Source organism: Callorhinchus milii, unplaced genomic scaffold (genome assembly GCF_018977255.1).
Source record: "Callorhinchus milii isolate IMCB2004 unplaced genomic scaffold, IMCB_Cmil_1.0 Scaffold3, whole genome shotgun sequence".
Lineage (NCBI taxonomy): Eukaryota > Metazoa > Chordata > Chondrichthyes > Chimaeriformes > Callorhinchidae > Callorhinchus > Callorhinchus milii.
Genome location: NW_024704744.1, coordinates 3,359,048 through 3,379,540, shown reverse-complemented (window position 1 = coordinate 3,379,540; position 20,493 = coordinate 3,359,048). Strand labels below are relative to the sequence as shown.

Genomic DNA, 20,493 nt, shown 5'->3' with positions numbered 1-20,493 from the left:
GCACTGTTCCTGACCCGGGTTAAACCCACAACTCTCACGTTTCCAACCCCTTTCTCCCTGGTGTTTCCTCAACCTCCTTTCTCGAAGCCGGTTGTTAAGGACCATTAAAGTGGGAATTGTTTTGTCGTTTATCTGTTTAACCCATTTTCACTGATAAACCCCCAGGGTATTTAAACCACTCCTGCCTCTGCGTCAGAAGGTTGTGGGTTCAAGCCCCATGTCGGGACTTGGACTCACATAGTGTAAGCTGTCACTCCAATGCAGAGCTGGGGGCTGTTGCATTGTCGAAGGTGCCGTCCTTCGGACGAGACGTTAAACCGAGGGTCCATCTGTCTGTTCAGGTGGATGTTAAAGATCCAGTGGCGCTGTTCGAAAAAAGAAGGGAGTTTCTCTCTCCCAGTGTCCTGGCCAACAATCCCCCAAATAAAATTGGGCACTCACTCCATGGCTGTTTGTAGGGAAATTGCTGTGCACAAATTGGCTGCCATGTTTGCCTACAAATACACAGTCAATTCAACGACAACAACAACAATAAATTATGTTTATTTAGTGACTTTCACATCAGAACAATGTCCAACTTAATGGAAATCCACTTTACAATGTACCCATGTATCCTGTGAAGCACTTTGAGACATCCTCCTGGTGTGAAAGGCGTTATACCAAATGTACAGATTATTATTAAATAAATGCTGATTTTTTTCACCGAATTTACCCGGGCGGGCGGGAGGGGGCAGTGGGATTGCATTTAGTTCCCCCACCCCCATCCCTCCAAATTTGTCCCTTTTTGTTAGAAAAGACAAATTTCGGAAAATACCTGGGTTTTTATTCCTGTGAATAAGCCACAACTTTAATGGTACTTATTACCTGTTGTATTTTTTGATTTAAAATGTTGTAATATCTGTCTTCTCTGAAAGGAACGCAAAGGTTTGCTTCACGCATGTACGTTCTCCAACATATGCTCACAAGATGTGTGTCAGCCTGGCTCAGTGGTAGCTCACTCGCCTCTGAGTCAGAAGGTTGTGGGTTCAAGCCCCACTTCGGGACTTGGAATCATATAGTCTACGTCATGCTGGGGGTGTTGGAGGTGCCGTCCTTCGGATGAGATGTTAAACCGAGGTCCCATCGGCCTGTTCAGGTGGAAGTTAAATATTCCACAGCACTATTCGAAAATAGAAGGGAGTTTCTCTCTGTCGGTGTCCTGACCAACAATCCCCAAATAAAATTGGTCACTCACTCCATGGCTGTTTTGGGGACACTGCAAACTGACTGCCCTGTTTCGCCCACAAAATGCGCAGTCAATCCACTTTACTGTATATTCTGTGAAGTGCTTTGAGATGTCTTAACGATGTGATAAGGCGTTATATCAAATGCAAGGATTATTATTATTATTATTGTTATTATTATTATGTCCTCAATCTCTTCAGAGCCAAAACCACCATGAACAGATAGGTAGAAATGTCGCGTTGCCATTCCTTCCTCACTCTCATCACAATGTATTCCTTCTGTGGGCATTTTCACTCCTCACTCCCATGTGTGTTTCCCCCCATCGCTACACTTTACAGTCATTCCTTGTGAAGCACTTTGAAACATTTCGAGAACGCGATAAGTTGCTGCATCAAATGCAAGGATTTATTTATCACAATACAAATGACATTTCCACGGCCTTCCTTCTCCCTATCTCACACCTGCTAACTTCATTTCAACTTGTCCGCTCCCTCTGCTCAGTGGGAGTCTGCCCCGCCATTGGCAGTTGGGCCTTCAGCCTCTCCGCCCCCGCTCTTTGGAACTCAACCCCACAGTCCCTTCGCCTCGCTCCCTCCCTTGCCTCCTTCAAGTCCCATCTCAAGACCCTCCTCTTCGACCCTGCCTTCGGTCACCCTCCTACTCCTACCCTCCCTGCTCTCCACTCCTCCTGATCCCAACCCCCAGCTTGGGTCCAAATCCCTGACCGTCCAGCGCCTTGGGACATCCTCCCAACGTGAAAGGCCCTGTACTAAATGTACGTTGTTGCTGTTGTTGGCAATACTGGCTGGGCACCTGAGCTGGGATACAAAATCTTCTCTCACTGTTTACTCATATTAGATAAGTCACGTCATTCCCACTCATCACCCCGACCTGCCTGGTAAATAGATATCACGACAAACAGGAGAGACGGTACCTCTGAATTCTGGTGGGCACGTATTGGGGGGAGGTTGACGGTCGCTGTACTGCAATTGTTTGTTTTAAAACAAATGCGGAGACGTTTGTGTTATTTGTCGTTGTGGTAAGGCTGTATTTTTTTTCCTCCTATCTCCAGCGACATTCCCAGAATTCCAGAGAGTTCTCATCCGCCATTGGAATCAAGTAAGTAATGGAAAGAGCAAGGACGAGATATTTACACATTTCCTGTTGTCGGTCAGCACACACTCGCCTCTGGGTCAGAAGGTTGTGGGTTCAAGCCCCAATTGCTGAGGTCGTGGCCGGGTGGGGGGTCTGGGGGGGGCATTACTGCATTGTCAGAGGTGCCGTCCTTCAGATGAGATGTTAAACCGAGGTCCCATCTGCCTGTTCAGGTGGATGTTTACAGACCCTGCGAGACTCTTTGAAAAAAACGAGGGAGTTTCTCTCTCCAGGGGCACATAGCGCCTTTCACGTCGGGAGGACATCTCAAGGCTCTTGACCATGCTGCAAGGAAACCTGAACTGGAATACAGATCATGACTATCCTCATCAAAGAAAATATAAGGTTTAATAATCACTAATAATTAATATGAATAATGAATGATTAAGCTGGAATATGGGTCACAGGAAGCATCAGCAATCAAAGCAGAATATTTAATAATTCTTATTAATAATATTAATGTGAGAGGAAGTAAGAGATTAATAATATGAATGACAACAAACTACATTTGTAAAGTACCTTTCACATGGGAGGATGTCCCCAGGTGCTTTACAAATAATGAATAATAATGTTAACTATATAATATTAATTAAAGTTTATTAAACATTCTACTTTGATTGCTGATGCTTTCCGTGACCTATATTCCAATTGGTAATACAATTTGCCCACAAAACACATGGATCACTACACTTTACATTATCTCCTGCGAAGCATTTGGTGACGTACTCCCAATGTGAAAGGCGCAAGAGCAGACGTACCGATTATTATTATTATTATTGCATAATTAATAGTTATTATTCATGATTATCAAACCTTATTTTGTTATTATTATTTTGGAGCCTGCACAATCGAGTAGGTCTATCATGGAATTATACAGCACAGAAGGAGGCCATTCGACCCATTGTGCCCGTACTGGCTCTTTGAAAGAGCTGTCCAAATTGTTCCCTCTCCCCCACTCTCCCCCATTCCCCCACCATAGCCCTACAAATTTGTCCTCCCCAAATATCTATCTACTTCTTTCTTGAAAGTTGTTATCGAATCGGCTTCCACCAGCCTTTTAGGCAATGCATTCCAGATTCCCAACAACTCGCTGTGTGAAAATATTTCTCCTCATTTCCCTTCTGGGAGATTATGTTCATTTTGCTTCTGATGTACAAAATCACAAGCCCTTGTAAACATGGATTCACTTGGTTTTGTCCCGGGAAATGTTAACAGATTTTCTGATGGAATCAGAAGGTTGTGGGGTTCAAGCCCCATGATGGGACTTGGAATCATATAGTCTAAGCTGATACTCCAACGTAGTACTGGGGGGAAGGGAGTGGGGGGGTTGGGGTGGGATTTGCATTGTCAGAGGTGCCAAAAAAAGAAGGGAGTTTCAACAAATCCCCTAAATAAAATTGGCCACTCATTTCATGGCTGTTTATGGGGGAATCGCAGTGCACAGTTGTGCTAGGATATCCTGTGAATAGCCTTGAGAATTCCTTCTGACGTGATAAGGTGCTGTATCAAACACAAGGTTATTATTATTACTGTTATTACAACAACAACTTGCACTTATGTAGCGCCCTTCACACAGGGTAGCGTCTCAGAGCGCTTGTTGTTATTATTATTATTACCATCTGTGTTTCGCAAGAGGCTTTTCTGATCGATCCCGTTTGTCTATTCACAGGTTCCAGTTCCTTCGAGTCCCAGAAGATGGAACGGCCATCAATTTCAGTCATTTCTCCCACCAGCCCTGGCACCCTGAAAGATGCCCCTCAGGTCTTACCTGGACAGCTCTCAGTGAGTAACCCAGAGCTGGAGTGTGGGGGCTCCTTTCTCTGTAACCCTCACTCGCTCTCTCTTTTTCTCTCAGTGAGTAACCCAGAAATAAGATGAGGACTCCTCTCTGTAATCCTCTCTCTCTCCCCCCCCCTCTCTCTCTCTCGCTCTCAGTGAATAACCAAAAGTGGGAGATAGACTGGGAGAGCTTTCTCTTTGGCCCTCGCTCCGTCTCTCTCTCTCTCTCTCTCTCTGTCTGTCAGTCTCTCTCTCTCTCTCTCACACACTCTTGAGTAACAGTACCTTGTGATTCTTTACTGAAATGGCACAACAGTGGCAGCCATTAAAGGAGGTCTCGTCTGCCTGTTCAGGTGGGCGTTAAAGATCCCATGGCGATGTTCCAAAAGAGACAGGAGTTTCTCCTGGTGTCCTGGCCAACAAATCCCCCAAATAAAATTGGTCATTCTTTTCACAGCTGTTAAAATGCTAAACTGTGTGAACGACGCAAAAGAAATGCAAGTTGCTGTTGAAGGACATTGCTGTGTGCAAATTATCTTCTGCTTTCACCTAAAAACACACAGTGACTGAGCTTTACAGAATATCCTGTGAAGCGCTTTGAGACGTCCTCGCTGTGAAATACAATGCAATTTACATTTCACGTCGGGAGGATGTTTCAAACAGTTTAAAAAAAAGGAAAAGGCAGAGGGCGAAACCTTGGGCAAGTTTCCTTACTCCACACGCCTAATAATAATCCCTCCAAAACTAAAAACAATAATTAAATTGGTCATTTTCAATCTACGACTGTTTGTGGGACATTGCTGTGCGCAATTGGCTGCCGCGTTCGCCCACAAATATACAGTCAATTCACTTTACAGTGTGTTCTGTGAAGCGCTTTGGGACGTCCTCCCGACGTGAAAAGCGCTATATCAAATGCAAGGATTATTATTATTATTATTATTAAAAGACTCTATCAATTGTAAGGAATGCTATTGTTATTATTACTATTATTATTTTTTACCATTATTGTTATTACAATTGTTATTACAGGTAAAGCTCTGGTATGACAAGGTGGGGCACCAGCTGATAGTTAATGTTTTACAAGCCACCGACCTGCCTTGCCGAGAGGAGGGACGGCCTCGAAATCCTTACGTGAAAATGTACTTTCTCCCAGACAGGAGGTGAGCAGCGAGAATCCTACTGTGTCAGTCGCTGTGTGTCAGTCTGGCTCAGTCGCTGTGTGTCAGTCTGGCTCAGTCATTGGGTGTCAGCCTGGCTCAGTCACTGTGTGTCAGTCTGGCTCAGTCACTGTGTGTCAGCCGGACTCAGTCACTGTGTGCCAGCCTGACTCAGTCACTTCACTGTGTGTCAGCCTGGCTCAGTCACTGTGTGTCAGCCTGGCTCAGTCACTGGGTACCAGCCTGGCTCAGTCACTGGGTACCAGCCTGGCTCATTGGTAGCACTTTCAACTCTTGAGTCAGATTGTGGGCTCAAGCCTCATGTCGTGTCTTGAAACCCATATAGTCTAAGCTGATGCTTCAAAGCAGTGCTGAGGGTGTGACAATGCAGTGAGAAGGAAATTCACTTTCTGTTTGTGGGACATTACTGTGTGTGTAAATTGGCTGCAGGATTCACCAACAGTCCCAGCACTTTACAGTAAGAAATTCCTGTGAGATGTCTCGACGATGCGATAAGGCGCTATACCAAAGGCAAGGATAATTAGCAACATAGGAATTGCTAGACGAGAAAAGAGCAAGGTCCATCTAGTTCACCTTCCACCATCCTGGTAATCGCTTGTTAAGCTACAATGATGGAGATGATCTACGTAAAGGTTCCATGGGCCGAATGGCCTCCTATTGCTATGACTTTGTGGAATCAGTAGCGTTGGCTGTTTGGTTGAACCCTGTGTGCCTGTGTGTGTGTGTGTCATTCCCACCCAGTGACAAGAGCAAGCGAAGGACCAAAACTGTAAAGAAAAGTTTGGAGCCCAAATGGAATCAGACCTTTCTCTATTCCCACGTCCATCGGAGGGATTTCCGGGAGCGGATGCTGGAGATCACCCTCTGGGACCAGCCTCGGGTACAGGAGGAGGAAAGCGAATTTCTCGGAGAGGTAAAGAAACCCCCCAAAAATTCATGTAAAAATAATTGCTGCCCCCACCCTCTGGAACTCCATTCCAGAGCCCCTCCGTCTCGACCCCTCCCTTGTCTCCTTCAAGACCCGTCTCAAGACTTTTCTCTTTGACTGTGCCTTTCGCCATCCGCCCTCCCCTGTCCTCCCCCACCCTCTGCCCCTCTCAATTCCAGCCCCCAGCTCGGTTGCAGACCCTTAACTATCAGGGCCTTGGGACATCCTTCCAATGTGAAAAGCGCTGTGTAAATGTAATTTGTCCTAGTTGTTCCTTCAGCCATCTTTCCCCTCCTGCCCACTTGGCTCCCACCCGCAGTTTGGGGCAGTGGGTTCCTGTCACACAGCAGAGAAGGTGAACAGGGTCATATACAGAGTTAGTGAGCAGCTCACTCCTGTTTCCTCCAACAGACCCCCTCCCTTCCCGTCCCCCCCACAAACACAAGCGCTATTCCCCCACGGTTTCCTACACAGAGAGTAAACGCGGAATCCTGGCATCCCATACTGCCCCGGTTTCCAGTCCCCCCCGCACCGCGCAGGAGAATATACGTCAACAGTGACCTTACAACCTGGAAGTGCTGACCGGCAGCCATTTTCGTTGCACCCACACGATGACCCGGGGCGTGAGCCTAGTCGGTTGCCCGTAAACCCTTTTAACAAAATAAATAAATTTGGTCACTATTTGTGGGACGCTGCTGTGCGCAATTGGCTGCCGCGTTTCGCCCACAAAATACACAGTCACTCCACTTTACAGTATATTCTGTGAAGCGCTTTGAGACGTCTCAACAACGTGATGAGGCGCTGTATCAAGTGCAAGGATTGCTTTTGTGATTTAGATGGCGTGTTTCTGCCTTTGCAGATCCTGATTGAGTTGGAGACGGCGCTACTTGATGACGAGCCACACTGGTACAAGCTTCAAACCCACGACGTGTCCTCACTACCTCTGCCTCAGCCATCGCCATACATGCCACGGCGGCACGTCCACAGCGACAGCCCCAGTAAACGACTGCAAAGTAGGTCCTTGTTCATTGCGCTGGTACCATAAGACTTGAGGCCAGGTTACAGTCTGGTCCGAAGAGGGAATCCTCTTAGACACATAGATATAGGAGGAGGCCATTCAGCCCCTCGAGCTTGTTCTGCCATTCTGTTAGATCATGGCTGATCTGTACCTTAACTCCAATTGCCCGCCTTTGCCCCGTATCCCTTGAAACCCTTACCTAACAAATATTAATTAATATTAATTAATTAATATTTGTTAGTCCTGTAAGCTCAGTGGTTAGAGCACTCGCCTCGCAAGTGAGAGGACCTGGGTTTGATTCCTGGGCAGGGCAAAATGTTGGGCACGTTTCACTACTCCACATGCCTCTGTTTATCTAGCAGTAAGTAGGAACACGATTGTTAGTCGATTGGCCGATCGCTTTTTTCCGAGGCTAATAACCCTAAAAAAAACAATGATAATTTGGTCACTCAATTCACAAAGGGGACACTGCTGTGCGTAATTGGCTGCCACATTTCACCCACAAATATACAGTCAATTCACTTTACAGTATATTCTGTGAAGTGCTTTGAGACGTCTAGAAGACGTGAAAAGGCGCTATATCAAATACAAGGATTATTATTATATTATCCTCACACAATCACTATATTTTACAATATATCCTGTGAAAAGCTTTGAGGCGTACCACTGACCTGAAAGGTGCAATATCAAAACTCAAGGGATTATTATTAACATTAATAATAATATTTCAGGTTGTTAACTTACTGATGTGATAAATGTGTTACTGTAAGCGTGAATGATCACTGTAATGATCCCAGGTACCAGCTGTTCTGTCTGTTTGTCCATCACTGCCCAGGGTCTCAGCGAGTTGGTGATAGTGGCGGCTCAGAGTATGATGTTGATGATACTATTGGCGTGATGACCACAGGTGGGTGGGAGCGACAGAGCCAAGCAACGAAATGGCCTCTCACTCTCTCTCTCTCTCTCTCTCTTTCTCTCATTTACTGCTTGCTTTTGTTGTATGGGCTCCAGCAGGAGGGCAGAATCTCGCTCCTGGACACAGAGAGTACAAAACACATATCTCTGTGTTGACGGCAATTGTCACTGAACCTTTGATATCCGCTGCCTAAAAGTCTGTGAAGCGCTTTGCGACATCTCGAAGACGTGATAAGGCGTTATATCAAATGCGAGGATTATTATTATTACTAGCAAGGACTATGTTCAAATGGATTTCACAATGCCTCGCCTTTGCTGCATAACTGCCTCTCTCAGTCGCGCTGTCTTGCAAAGCTCTTGGGGTTATTGGGTTTTGCATGCCTTTAAGGTCTACGTTGTTCTTTACACTCATTGAGGGAGAAATAACACCTGGGGCTAGATTTATTGTTTTATTATTAACGCAGCATTTCAGGGCACCCGGGATTTCGCAAATTGTTCAATGCGTTAAAGATAATAAGTAATCCTTGCATTTGATACAGCAGCTTATATATATTGTAAAGTGGATTGACTGTGTATATTGGGGGCGAAACGCAGCAGCCAATTGAACACAGCAATGTCCCACAGACAACCATGGATTGACCAATTTTATCTGGGGGAATGTCGGGCAGGACACCGAGAGAACTAGAGAAACTCCCTTCTTTTTTCGAATAGCACCACGGGATCTTTAACATCCACTTGAAGAGGAAGATGGGATCTCAGTTTAACGTCTCATGCAAAGGACGGCACCTCTGACAATACAGAGCTCCCCACCCCTTCTCCCCCTCAGCACTGCATTGAGAGTGTTGGTGAATAATTCTGCGTCAAAGTCGTCCTATGCCTCTGCTTTGAGTCAGCTGTAGACTATTCAGTTATCATCGTAGGTTGTTTGAATTGAAGTCCCGACCCGGGGCTTGAACCAACAACCTTCTGACCGAGAGGCGAGAGTGCAACCACCGAACTGACACACGAGATCCCGAAAAGAGAAGGGAGTTTCTCTCTCCTGGTGTTCTGGCCGACAATCCCCAAAATAAAATCAGTCACTCGCTTCATCGCTGTTTGTGTGGACTTTGCTGCAACAATCACCCATAAAACACAGTCACTGCACTTTACAGTAAAATCCTGTTAAGTGTTTTGAGATGTCGCAACAACGTGATAAGCTGCTCTATCAAATGCAAGGATGGCTATTCTTGATCGTTATTAAAATTCAGCCTTTGAAGTCTGATTTCTGAAGTTTCTTTGAGACAATCAGAGAGAAAAATGGCTTCACAGTTAAGTGCTGTGTTTAAGAAATTCACCAAATTGCGGAACGCTCTAAAACCACACCAAAAATCAGCAGAATAAATGTAGACGGGGGTGGAATTTCTCCCCAGTGAACAAATAACAGGGTTTGGGTTCATCAGCATGAAACCACAGATATGAAAGGTTATTATTTCACGCAGGCTTTTACCTTACTTTTTTTTTGCAAATGTCTCTTCGCAAGTTCTGACTAACCAGTGGTAACGCTCCCGGTGTTTGTTTGTTTGTTTGTGTGTGTGTGTTTGTGTGTTTTTGTCTCGCTGTTTTGATCTCTCACCCCACAGATTACAGGGCGAGCAGTAGAGAGAGCAGGTCGAGCACATTAACAGTGCCGGAGCAACAGAGACTCCCCCACCATCGTTCCCGCTCTGTCTCCCCTCACCGCGGTGATGGCCAGGGCAGGAACCGCTCACGTTTACCCAGTGTCCCCCTCCAGAGGTGGGTCTGTGCTTCTCAGTTTGGGCAATAACCAGTGGGTCTGTCTCGCTCCCCACAGCGATTGCCTTGCTTTTCACTTTGTTATTGTCGGCCTGGCTCAACAACTACAACTTGCAGTTATATCGGCGTCCCAGAGCGCTTAACAGTGGCGGAGCCCGAGGCTGATCCAGGGGGAGGGGGAAGGTGACCGTAGGCGCAGTCGAAGAGGAAGGTCTTCAGGCGAGACCTGAAATGGGGAAAGAGTGGGCGAGGCTTAGGGATTGAGTCAATAGTGCTCTCACTTCTGGGTCAGACAGCATTGATGTCATGGATTGAGCTGTGTTGAGGTGGGAGGGGAGGGGGAGGGGGAGGGGAGGTAGCGCTGGATTGTTGCAGGTTCTGTCCGTCTGATGAGATATTAAGAGCCCTGTAACAAGTGGACCTGGGTTCGATTCCCAGGCAGAGCCAAATCTTAGGCAAGTTTCCTTACTCCATGGGCCTCTGTTTACCCAACAGTAAGTAGGAACTCGGTTGGTTAGTCGATTGGTGGATCACTTTCTGGGGGTAATAACCCTTCAAAAAATTAATTAAAAAAAAGTAATTTGTTCACTCAATCCACTCAATCCACGACTGTGTGTGGGGACATTGCTGAGCGCAATTGACTGCCGCGTTTTGCCCACAAAATACACAGTCAGTTCACTTTACAGTATATGCTGAGAAGCGCTTGGAGACGTTTCAACGACATGATAAGTGCAAGGATAATTATTATTATTATTATAGTTCCATTGGAATGGGATTTTTCCATTGTGAATGGATGTCTGCCGAGGCTGCTCCTCGTTGTGGCCAGAGGAGGAATTGCTTGTCGCGTTATTCAGGCAGAAATGAAACTGCTCTGATTGCTAACTGTTTCGTTTTTGACAATCCTCCATCGAAATTGTCAATATTATTATTATTTTTATTTACCTCGGAAAGAGAGGGGAGTTTCTCCCAATGTCCCTGGCCAACACATTCCCCCCCCCCCCACACACACACAGATAAAAAAAATTGGTCGTTTGCTTTATGGATTATTTGTGGGAAATTGCTGCCCTCCTGTCATGAAAGGCACTGTACCAAGTGTGCAAAGTTTGTTTTATTTTGTAGCTCAGTGGTTCGAGCGCTCGCCTCACAAGTGAGAGGCCCCGGGTTTGATTCTCAGGCAGGGGAAGCCTTAGGCAAGTTTCCTTACTCCACATGCTTCTTTACTTAGCAGTAAGTTAGTCGATTGGTAGATTGCTTTCTACGGGTAACAATCCTTTAAAAAAATAAATATAATAATAATTTGGTTGCCTCGTTTTGTCCCTAAAATACACAGTCAATCCACTCTACATTACATTCTGTCAAGCGCTTTGAGACGTCTCAATGACGTGATAAGGCATTATATCAAATACGAGAAATATTATTATTATTATTTATTTAATCTTTCTCCGCAGGAGTTTAGATGAAATCCACCAAAGCCGGCGTTCCCGATCCCCCACTCTGTATGAAGACGGCTCCTGCAGCCCAGTAGAGCACATGTCCAGGGACTCGGACAGTCGGTACTCATCGTATGATCCAGACAGGTACAGACTTCGGTCGAGTTGCTTGATCCTCTGTTAATTTTGTACATGAGAAACTAGTCATGTCGTGTGCGTGAGTGCATGTGTGTATGTGTCTGTATGTGGTGTTTATGTGTGTGCATATGTTTCTGTGTGTGATATGTGTATGGGTGTGTGTGTGTGTATGTGTGTGTGTGGTATGGGTCTGTGTGTGTCTGTGTGTGTGGCGTTTGTGTCTGTGTGTGGTGGTGTGTGTGGTGTGTATGTGTGGGGGGGAATGGTTTGTGATGTGTGCGGTGTGTATTGTGGTATGTGTGTGTGTGCATGTATGTATGGGTGTGTGCATGGGTGTGGTGTGCATGTGTGTATGGTGTATGTATCTGTGTGTGCGTGGGGCGGGGGGTGTGGTGGGGTGGGGGGGGAGGATGGTAGGGGTGTTTGCAATATTTTTTGTTGTGCCTCAGACTGTCACCTGTGCTTGTAATGAACCAATGGATGGAATTGCAAGATGCTGTGTGAATGGAGTACAGGGAGAATATCTGTGTGTAAAACCCCTCGGTTTCTATGAACCTGCTGAAAGTCTTCAGACCTTGCGGACACACATTTGCGCGCAGTCCGTGACAGCAGTTATTTTCCTTGGACGTAACCTTGTTTTCCAGTCGGACACAAATCAACCCCTATAAAGCACGGGTGGGAGTTAGCTCTCATGTCTACTGTGCTCAGGAGAACCAATGATCTCATCCACATCACAGTCCCTGCCTGCAAATGGCCCTGGAGACACACTTGTTGCTAGTGCTGTTTAGACCCTTGTTACTTCCAACATTGGCCAGAGTCAGTTATTGTGATGTATTGTTTCAAAAGATCACCTTCCCGTGAAACAAAATCCATTGGCTGTTATTCTATTCCCATTTACTATTATTATTAGTATTATTAATAATAATCCTCGCATTCGATACAGCTCCATTCATGTTGGGAGTGAACCTCAAAGCGTTTCAGAGGATTTTACTGTGAAGTGCAGTCGAGTGAGTGACTGTGTTTTTTGTGGGCGAAATGTGGCAGCCAATTTGCGAACAGAAGTAGCCCCACAAACAGCCATGATGTAAAGAACCGTTTTTTTCTGGGGGATTGTTGGCCAGGACAACAAGAGAAACTCCCTACTCTTTTCAAATAGCGTCAGGGGATCTTTAAAGTCCACCTGAACAGGCAGATAGACCTCCTTTTAATGTCTCGTCCGAAGGACGTCACCTCCGACAATGGAACACAAGCCCCCTCCCACCACCCCAGCACTGCATTGAAGTGTCAGCTTAGACCATGTGATTCCAAGTCCCCGATGTGGGGCTTGATCCCACAACCTTCTGACTCAGAGGCGAGAGAGAGTCCTACCACTGCTCCAGGCTCAGGGAAGAAACTGTGGGAAGTGTATTGTCAGAGTTGCTGTCCTTAAGACAGTAAATTGAACTTGCATCCAACTGTTGGATGTTGAACAAAACAAGGAGTTGGGTTTATATAGTGCCTTTCACACAATGTAGCATGATGTAGCATCTCAGAGCGCCTACCAGCGGTGGAGCCTGACACCAAGCCGGTAGGAAGGGGTAGGTCATAGTAGGGCACAGTCAAAGAGGAAGGTCTTAAGGGATGATCTGAAGATGGGGAAGGAAGGGGCAAGGCTGAGGGATTGAGGGAGAGAGTTCCAAAGTTTCGGGGCTTAAGTGGATGAAAGCACGGCCACTGCCGGTGGAGTGGATGGGACGAGGGACATGCAGGAGGTCAGAGACAGTCAAGTGGAGTCGGCGAGTGGTAGAGTGGGGAATAAGCTAGTCAGAGGGCTAGGGAGGTGCCAGGGTGTGAAGGGATTTGTGTGAGGATCTTGAAATCAATCCGTTCTGTGATAAGGATCCAGTGAAGCCTGGCTAGGACTGGTGGGATGGGGGTTCGGGGTTTAGAGCAGGGTTAGAGACACCAGAAGAGAAGAAATTTTCAACGATTGACCCGGACATGGACAATTCTCCGAATTGGTTATGTGGCTGTTTGTGGCAGCTGCACAGAAAGAGTTATTACACTCAACAACTTGCACTTCCATATAGGGTAACATCTTGAAATACTGCAGAGAAACGTGAATTTCCAGGTACTAAAGCACTGTTCTTATCAGTTACTCCTTGGGCTTGCAGCAGTAGGAGGATTATGGGCAGGATTGAGCTCCTGGCATCAGCTATGACTTTAGCCCTCTGTTGGCTGTGATTGGTATTGTAGTCCCTTAGTGTGGTCTGCCCTCACACAGAGAAAGCTGAGATACAGGAACACACTTAAGCACCTGGTCATTTGGCTCAGGCCAGTCTCGCCCTACCAGAGAGCCCATCTCATCACCTGACTTGCTCGGGTAGTTTGGAGACAGGCATCAGGTCCGTATTATCCTTAGATGATCTGACGAGGATCGGGGCTTGTCTGCGGGGTTCTTGAGATATAGACTGAGAGGGTGGAGCGTGGGGTGGGGGGCCAGAAGATGAACGTAAGAACGTAAGAAGTGCGAGATGAAAGAAAACTGAAGTCCATCCAGCTCGCTTTCCACCATCCTGGCAGTCGCTTGCACATGTCATGTCCCAAACTATATACTGTATCCCGAGATAGTATTATTTTCAGTACAATTGCAGCCTTGGAGGCTTTGGCAACTCGGTTTTATTTATCTTTCCAATCACGTACATCATGGCTGTTTGCGGGAATATCGCTGTGCGCTCGTATGCAGGACACATGTTACAGCGAATCCCGTGAAGCGTTTCCACACGCCCCCCCCCCCCACCCCCGGACACGAATGGTGCTATAACAAATGTGGGGATGGATTATTTTTTATTGTTAGCTTCGACAGCCACACTCGCACCCCTCCACTTCACCAGCCCGTAACGTGTGATTGGCACCAGCGTCGAGATGAGCTAGAAATTACTTCTTTTTTGGAGGGGAGAGGGGGAAGGTTTTTAGAAGCTTTTGGACCATATTCTGGAGATGCCCCCCCCCCCCCCCACCCACCCTTGCTCCACTTGTCGATCCCTGATGGTGGGGGAATTAGACTCAACTTTGTTGATGAACGAAGGAGGGAGAGGGGTGGTGGGAGAATGAAAAGTTGTTGGCTGATGAAGTGTTCATTGGGAAACCACTCACACTATGAAACGCTCTTCGGACGTAGAGTGAGGAGCCCCATGGTCCAGGCTGATTCTCAAGTCATCAGCTGCAAGGCCACATCAGGTTAGAGTCAAGACCTGGTGTGATTACGTTTGAGAGATGATGTTCATTAACTTGGTGGCATCTTTACGCCAGCGTTTTTCCCCCCACCCACACCCCCCCATCTTTCTGAGGGCTTCCAAAGCCTCATTTTCTCCACATCAGGGGGGAGAGGCCAGAAAGCCAGGGAACCAGCACAACTCTGTAGATTTGATGGAAGGGGGAGATCAATGAGGCAAATGATCTTCTCCAGGTGAGACCATGTCTTGTGCGTGCGAGGTGTCAGTTGGGAAAGGAGGGGAAGGGGTGAGTGGTGGGGGGGATGGGGGGCGTGGTGAGGGAGGGAGGGGATAGAGGGAAGCAGCTGGAGACGGGGGAAGCAAAGAAACACAAGTCACCACCGGCATGAACGTAAAACACTGACCAGCGTTTCTACGGATATATTAAGCTGCTCGCGTGCGCCTAAATGTTCGATGATAAAAAAAAGACTCGTTGGTTGGTTGGTTGATTCATTCTCAGTGACATCTTCATCATATCTCACTTTCTTTCTCACACGCCCCCCCAAAACCCCATCCCACCCATCTCATCGCTCTGACCTTTTTAACCCCCCCCTCCCACCCCACCATCCTCTCCACCCTTCACCCTCGGGGCCCATGGCTCATCAATCATTCATCATTGTCTGTGCAGTGAGCTCCTTATGCTACCCAAGGCAAAGCGTGGAAGAAGTGTGGAGTGTTTGCACACATCCAGGTAAGTATATAACAGCAGCCTAAAGAGCAAATTCACAGCACCTTTCTCCCTCCCGAGCAGTAAGTCAAGGCAATCTGATGAATGACTTTCATTGTTTTCCCATTGGTACATTTTTATTGACCGTGTTGTTGTTGTTTGGTGAAGTGCCTTTACTGTTTCTTTAGTTAATTCATTGTTACCCATCGTCTGCTCAGCATCAGCCACGCAAACGCTTAGTCCCTCTCTCTCTCTCTCTCTCTCTCTGTGCCTCGCTCCCTTGCTCGTGCCGAAAGCTAGCCAGCGCCAAATTGGGCAATCCTCCTTTCTCTCTCGCACGGATTTTCTGACCACGCTGGCGAGACGCGCCGGTTATATCTCGTCGAACCGCATTGGGAGCGGGGGAGGAGGCTGAGCTGCTTGTTGTCCGCTATGTCGCCTCACCGGTGGTCTGAAAGGGTGACGCTCGTAAACGAGAGGGGGCTGCTTTGTGAGTCGGTGGTGGGTGGGGAGGGTGAAGTATCCATGCCGCCAAACACTTACGGTTTACGAGTCGCGATCACCGCTGGCTGTGGTTTTGCCGAGAAAGAGCCGTTTCTCAGCCGAGGAAAGGAAGTCCAACAGGGTTTTTGGTGGAAGTAAAAGTGTCTCAGAAGGACACTGCAGATGGCGAGATGTTTCAGGTGGCGAATGAAGCTTTTTTGCAAGCTGGTTGCATGTTTGGTCTATGCAGGTCAGAGGCTGGTGGTAAAGTCCTCCAAGCTGGTAGCACCTCACTCTTCAGTATCTCCTTGGCAGACACTCAGCTCCATCAATGCAGCCAGTCTCTATAATAACAGCAATAATAATAATCCTTGCATTTGATATAGTGCCTTATCACATGTTTGAGACGTCTCAAAGCGCTTTAACAAAATATATTGTAAAGTGAATTGATACTATAACTTGTGGGCGAAATGCGGCAGCCAATTGTGCACGGCAGTGCCCCACAGACAGTCGTGGATTGAGTGAACAAATGTTTTTTTGGAAGGGATTATTATCCCCAGAAAGCGATTTGACAATCAACTAACAACCGGGTTCCTACTTATTGCTGGGTAAGCAGAGGCGTGTGTAGCAAGGAAACTTGCCTACGGTTCACCCTGCCCAGCAATCGAACCCAGGTCCTCTCGTTTGCGAGGCGAGTTCGGTAACCGCTATGCTACAGGACTCTACATACACTATAATGCACGGCCATGACATTTGACGAACCGCACACAGTTCATGTACAGAAAACGTAAGGGACAATTAAGGCTGGAGATCATTGTTCCATCTCACTAACCATCCAATATTCTCAATGACTGCTCAATGCATCGAAACGTACAAAGTATCTCCTCGACAAACATCAGCCTTCCTCAAATTGATTTGACAAATGACTCCCAACGGTCACATTGTGACACTGCCATATCAATTCTTTTTATTTGGGGGATTGTTTGCCAGGACACCGGGAGAGAGAAACTCCCTCCTCTTTTCCAATAGTGCCGTGGGATCTTTAGCATCCACTTTAACAGGCAGACGGGACTTCGATTTAATGTCTCAGCCGAAGGACGGCACCTCCGACAATGCAACACTCCCCCAGCCCTGCACTGGAGCGTCAGCTTAGACTGTGTGATTCCAAGTCCCGACATGGGGCTTAAACCCACAACCTTCTAACTTAGAGGCGAGAGCGCTACCACTGCCCCTGGCTGACACAACAAACGGTATGGGGGGGAGTAGGGCAGGTAAATGGGACTGAAAGGGTTGCTCTTAAGTGAGCCATCATAGACACAATGGGCTGAATGGCCCTCTTCTGTGTTGTAAATTTCTATGGTTCTGAATTCAGGGAGTTTTCTTGAGGCAAAGGAGAGGAATTGAAACGTTTTACAGGTGAAGCGTAATTTGCTGTCCTTCGTACAGAGGGAGCTGTTGATCTTCTCGATAAGCCGTCAGCAGCAGCACAGAGTAAGAACATTGTTGAATGCAGCAAAGTTCTCGCAAGAAGCTGGACATCAGCTGTCCAGGTGTCCCCTCGTGCATCGTTATGTTTCTACCAATTTCTGCTGAGGTGCCAACGGCCTATTCAGGGCAGAGCGAAACGTTGGGCAAGTTTCCTTAATCCACACACCTCTGTTTACCCAGCAGTAAGTAGGAACTCAGTCGTTAGTCGATTGGCGGATCGCTTTCTGGGGATAATAATCTCTCCACAAAAATTAATTAAAACAAAAATAATTGCTGTCGTGTTTTGCCCACAAAATATACAGTTAATTCACTTCATGGTCTGTCCTGTGAAGTGCTTTGAGACGTCTCAACGATATGGTGAGACGCTATATCAAATGCAAATATTATTATAAATATAGACACTAATGACCATCAAAAGTGTGTCTCAGGGAAGTGCTGAGTGCGTTACTCCTCAGGGACGCTGTTTCGCCCGCGCGCGTCTGGTTCCCGTAAGAGCCTCGACCTCCCAGTCACGAATTGCTTTATCCGATGCGAGGTGCTGTTTGCAAAGCCGCTATCCCCGCGTGTGTTTGTTAACCCTCTCGCTCGTTTTCAAATCCCTTCATGCCCTGGCACCTCCCTACCTCTCCAACCTGCTTACTACAAACCCGCTGCCTCCGCTCGACTGGCTCCAGCCCCCTGCATGTCCCTCGTGCCCTCAGTTCCACCATCAGTGACTTCACTTTCAGCCACTACACCCCAAAACTCTGGAACACTCTTCCTCAATCTTGCCCCCTCCTTCTCCATCTTCAGGTCACGCCTGAAGACTTTCCTCTTCAAACGCACCTACGGTCACCCACACCTCCCTCCCTGCTCATGCTCCACCACTCTCAAGCGCTCTGGGATCCTACCCTGTGTGAGGGGCGCTACCTACATGCAAGTTGTTGTTGTCAGCACGTTCTGTTCTGTGCTGTGAATTCCACTTTACCCTGTTTGACTGGACGCTCAAGGTATCTTCATTTGTGTTTAGATCATTAACTGTAAGGAAACATAATCCCCCAAAAGGCTGTGGATGTTGGATCCATTCAATACTTCAAGGCTGAGGTGGATAGATGTTTGTTAGGTCAGGGTATCAAGGGATATGGGGCAAAGGTGGATAATTGGATTTGAAGTACAGATCAGCCGTGATCTGAAAGAATGGCAGAACAGGCTCGAGGGGCTGAATGGCTTATTCCTGTTCTTATGTTCCAATGTTCCTATATCTGCATACCCTTGGGGAGAGGGAGGGAATCGATTACAAATACATTTGAACTCCTTTTAGCCCTCTCCCAATTCCAAACTTTTCCGTCAATTCCCACTTCAACCAACTAGAATTCCCATCAGGAATAAAAACATTTCTGAGGCGGCAACAGCATTTCGGGTCATTTTACTCTATCTTCTCTTTTACGTTAAGATTCTTTTTCTTTTCTCTCGTTGTTCAGAGGGGAGGTTTGTGACTTTTTTTTCTTTTTCTTTTCTTTTCGCTTTCTGTTGTGTCTGTTTCTCTGCTGCTCCCAAACCAGAAATGTCCTTAGCTACGGTAGGACCTTGCCTCCCAAGATGCCATTGTTAATGAATGGCATTCACCGAGATGTTTACAGGTAAGACGGGAATCAAAAAGACACATCCAACACATCTAACACCTTATGTTACTCTAGCCGTGAAGGACAGGAGCTTCAATTGGGCGGAAGAAACCAAATTGCTAACACTTTACAATCCCATAGAGTCACCTCATGAAGTCCCATAGTGGACTGGTTAGAGCACTCGTAAGCAAGAGGACCTGGGTTTGATTTCCGGGCAGGGCGAAATCTTAGGCAAGTTTTTTTATTCCACACACCTCTGTTTATAGCAGTCAGTAGGAACCCGGTTGTTAGTCGATTGGCGGATCACGTTTCGGGGTAATAGTCCCTCCAAAAAAAAAAATTGGTCACTCAACTGTTTGTGGGGCTCTGCTGTGTGTGATTGGCTGCTGGGTTTCGCCCCCAAAATCCCCACTCAGTCCACTTTACGATACATTCTGTGAAGCGCTTTGAGACGTCTCAACGACGTGATAAGGCGCTATATCAAATGCAATGATTATTATTATTCGAGACTAGCTTCAAATAGGATTCAAATTTTGCCATAATGGTCTGTTAAAAGAGAATGGAGTGGGGGGTTAGCCTCTTGTGACACTTAACCAAGCCAAAGCACTAATGGGTCAAGTGGTACTGGTGTCAGTAATGGCAAGTTTCAGCTGGTTAAACAGTTAGCCCAACACACATTCTGGAGTCCCCAAGTCTTGCCTCTCATCAACCTGCGCCTATCTCTTCAGAGATTGTGTCAGCAAGGTTCTTCCCTTTGAGAAGAGAGAGTGCCACATCCCATTGGGGATAATTGGGAATTTTCCATGTGTAGATGGCATGGATCAGTGCAGTGCTTGGGAGGAGCGCTGCATTGTCAAAGGTGGCGCCCTTCGAAGGAGACTTTAAGCGAAAGCCCCATCTACCTGTTCAGGTGGATGTTAAACATCCCATTGCACTATTTGAAAAGAGAAGGGAGTTTCTCCTCCTGGGGCCACCAAGTTTTTTATGTGAAATAAAAATAATGATGATGATAATCATCACTTCCAAAAATAATCCGTTCTTTTGCGTGATGTGCCAAGTTAAGTTGCACTTTAGAAATATTACCAGAAGAATTACAAGAAGAATTTAGCAGTGAATGACTATTTTCAGGGTATTACACAGTCAAAGTGGGCAGTGAAACCATTACTATAGAGGTCATTATTCACCCTCCAAAGAGAATTCAGTTAATTTATCCAGTGAGTGTATTCACATTTATTCAATTATTTTAACTTCAGCTTGGATTCCCTTTGTTTAACTTCTTTTTGTTGCATTTGATTTCCCGGACAGCGAGGGTAAAATTTGGGCTGTTACTTCATACTCCGTTCCCCTCCACCCACCATTCCTTCCCTCCAAACCCAGCCGGGATCCAATAGAATGACGGAAAGGCTTGAGGGGCTGAATGGCCTGCTCCTGTTCCTATGTCCCACTTGTTAACTCGACAGAC

At 46.7% G+C, this 20,493-nt stretch overlaps 1 protein-coding gene across 1 annotated transcript in view; it reads left to right on the top strand.

Moving 5' to 3' along the window:
- LOC103185594 (regulating synaptic membrane exocytosis protein 1) overlaps positions 1 to 20,493 on the top strand; it is a 229,299-nt gene that overhangs the window by 143,250 nt on the left and 65,556 nt on the right. Inside the window, exons 10-19 of the mRNA XM_042332866.1 lie at positions 2,297 to 2,343; positions 4,049 to 4,161; positions 5,188 to 5,318; positions 6,078 to 6,249; positions 7,124 to 7,277; positions 8,118 to 8,189; positions 9,817 to 9,970; positions 11,419 to 11,547; positions 15,421 to 15,483; positions 18,972 to 19,049. Of these exons, the coding sequence (XP_042188800.1) occupies positions 2,297 to 2,343; positions 4,049 to 4,161; positions 5,188 to 5,318; positions 6,078 to 6,249; positions 7,124 to 7,277; positions 8,118 to 8,189; positions 9,817 to 9,970; positions 11,419 to 11,547; positions 15,421 to 15,483; positions 18,972 to 19,049 (1,113 nt within the window). The remainder of the gene's footprint in view (positions 1 to 2,296; positions 2,344 to 4,048; positions 4,162 to 5,187; positions 5,319 to 6,077; positions 6,250 to 7,123; positions 7,278 to 8,117; positions 8,190 to 9,816; positions 9,971 to 11,418; positions 11,548 to 15,420; positions 15,484 to 18,971; positions 19,050 to 20,493) is intronic.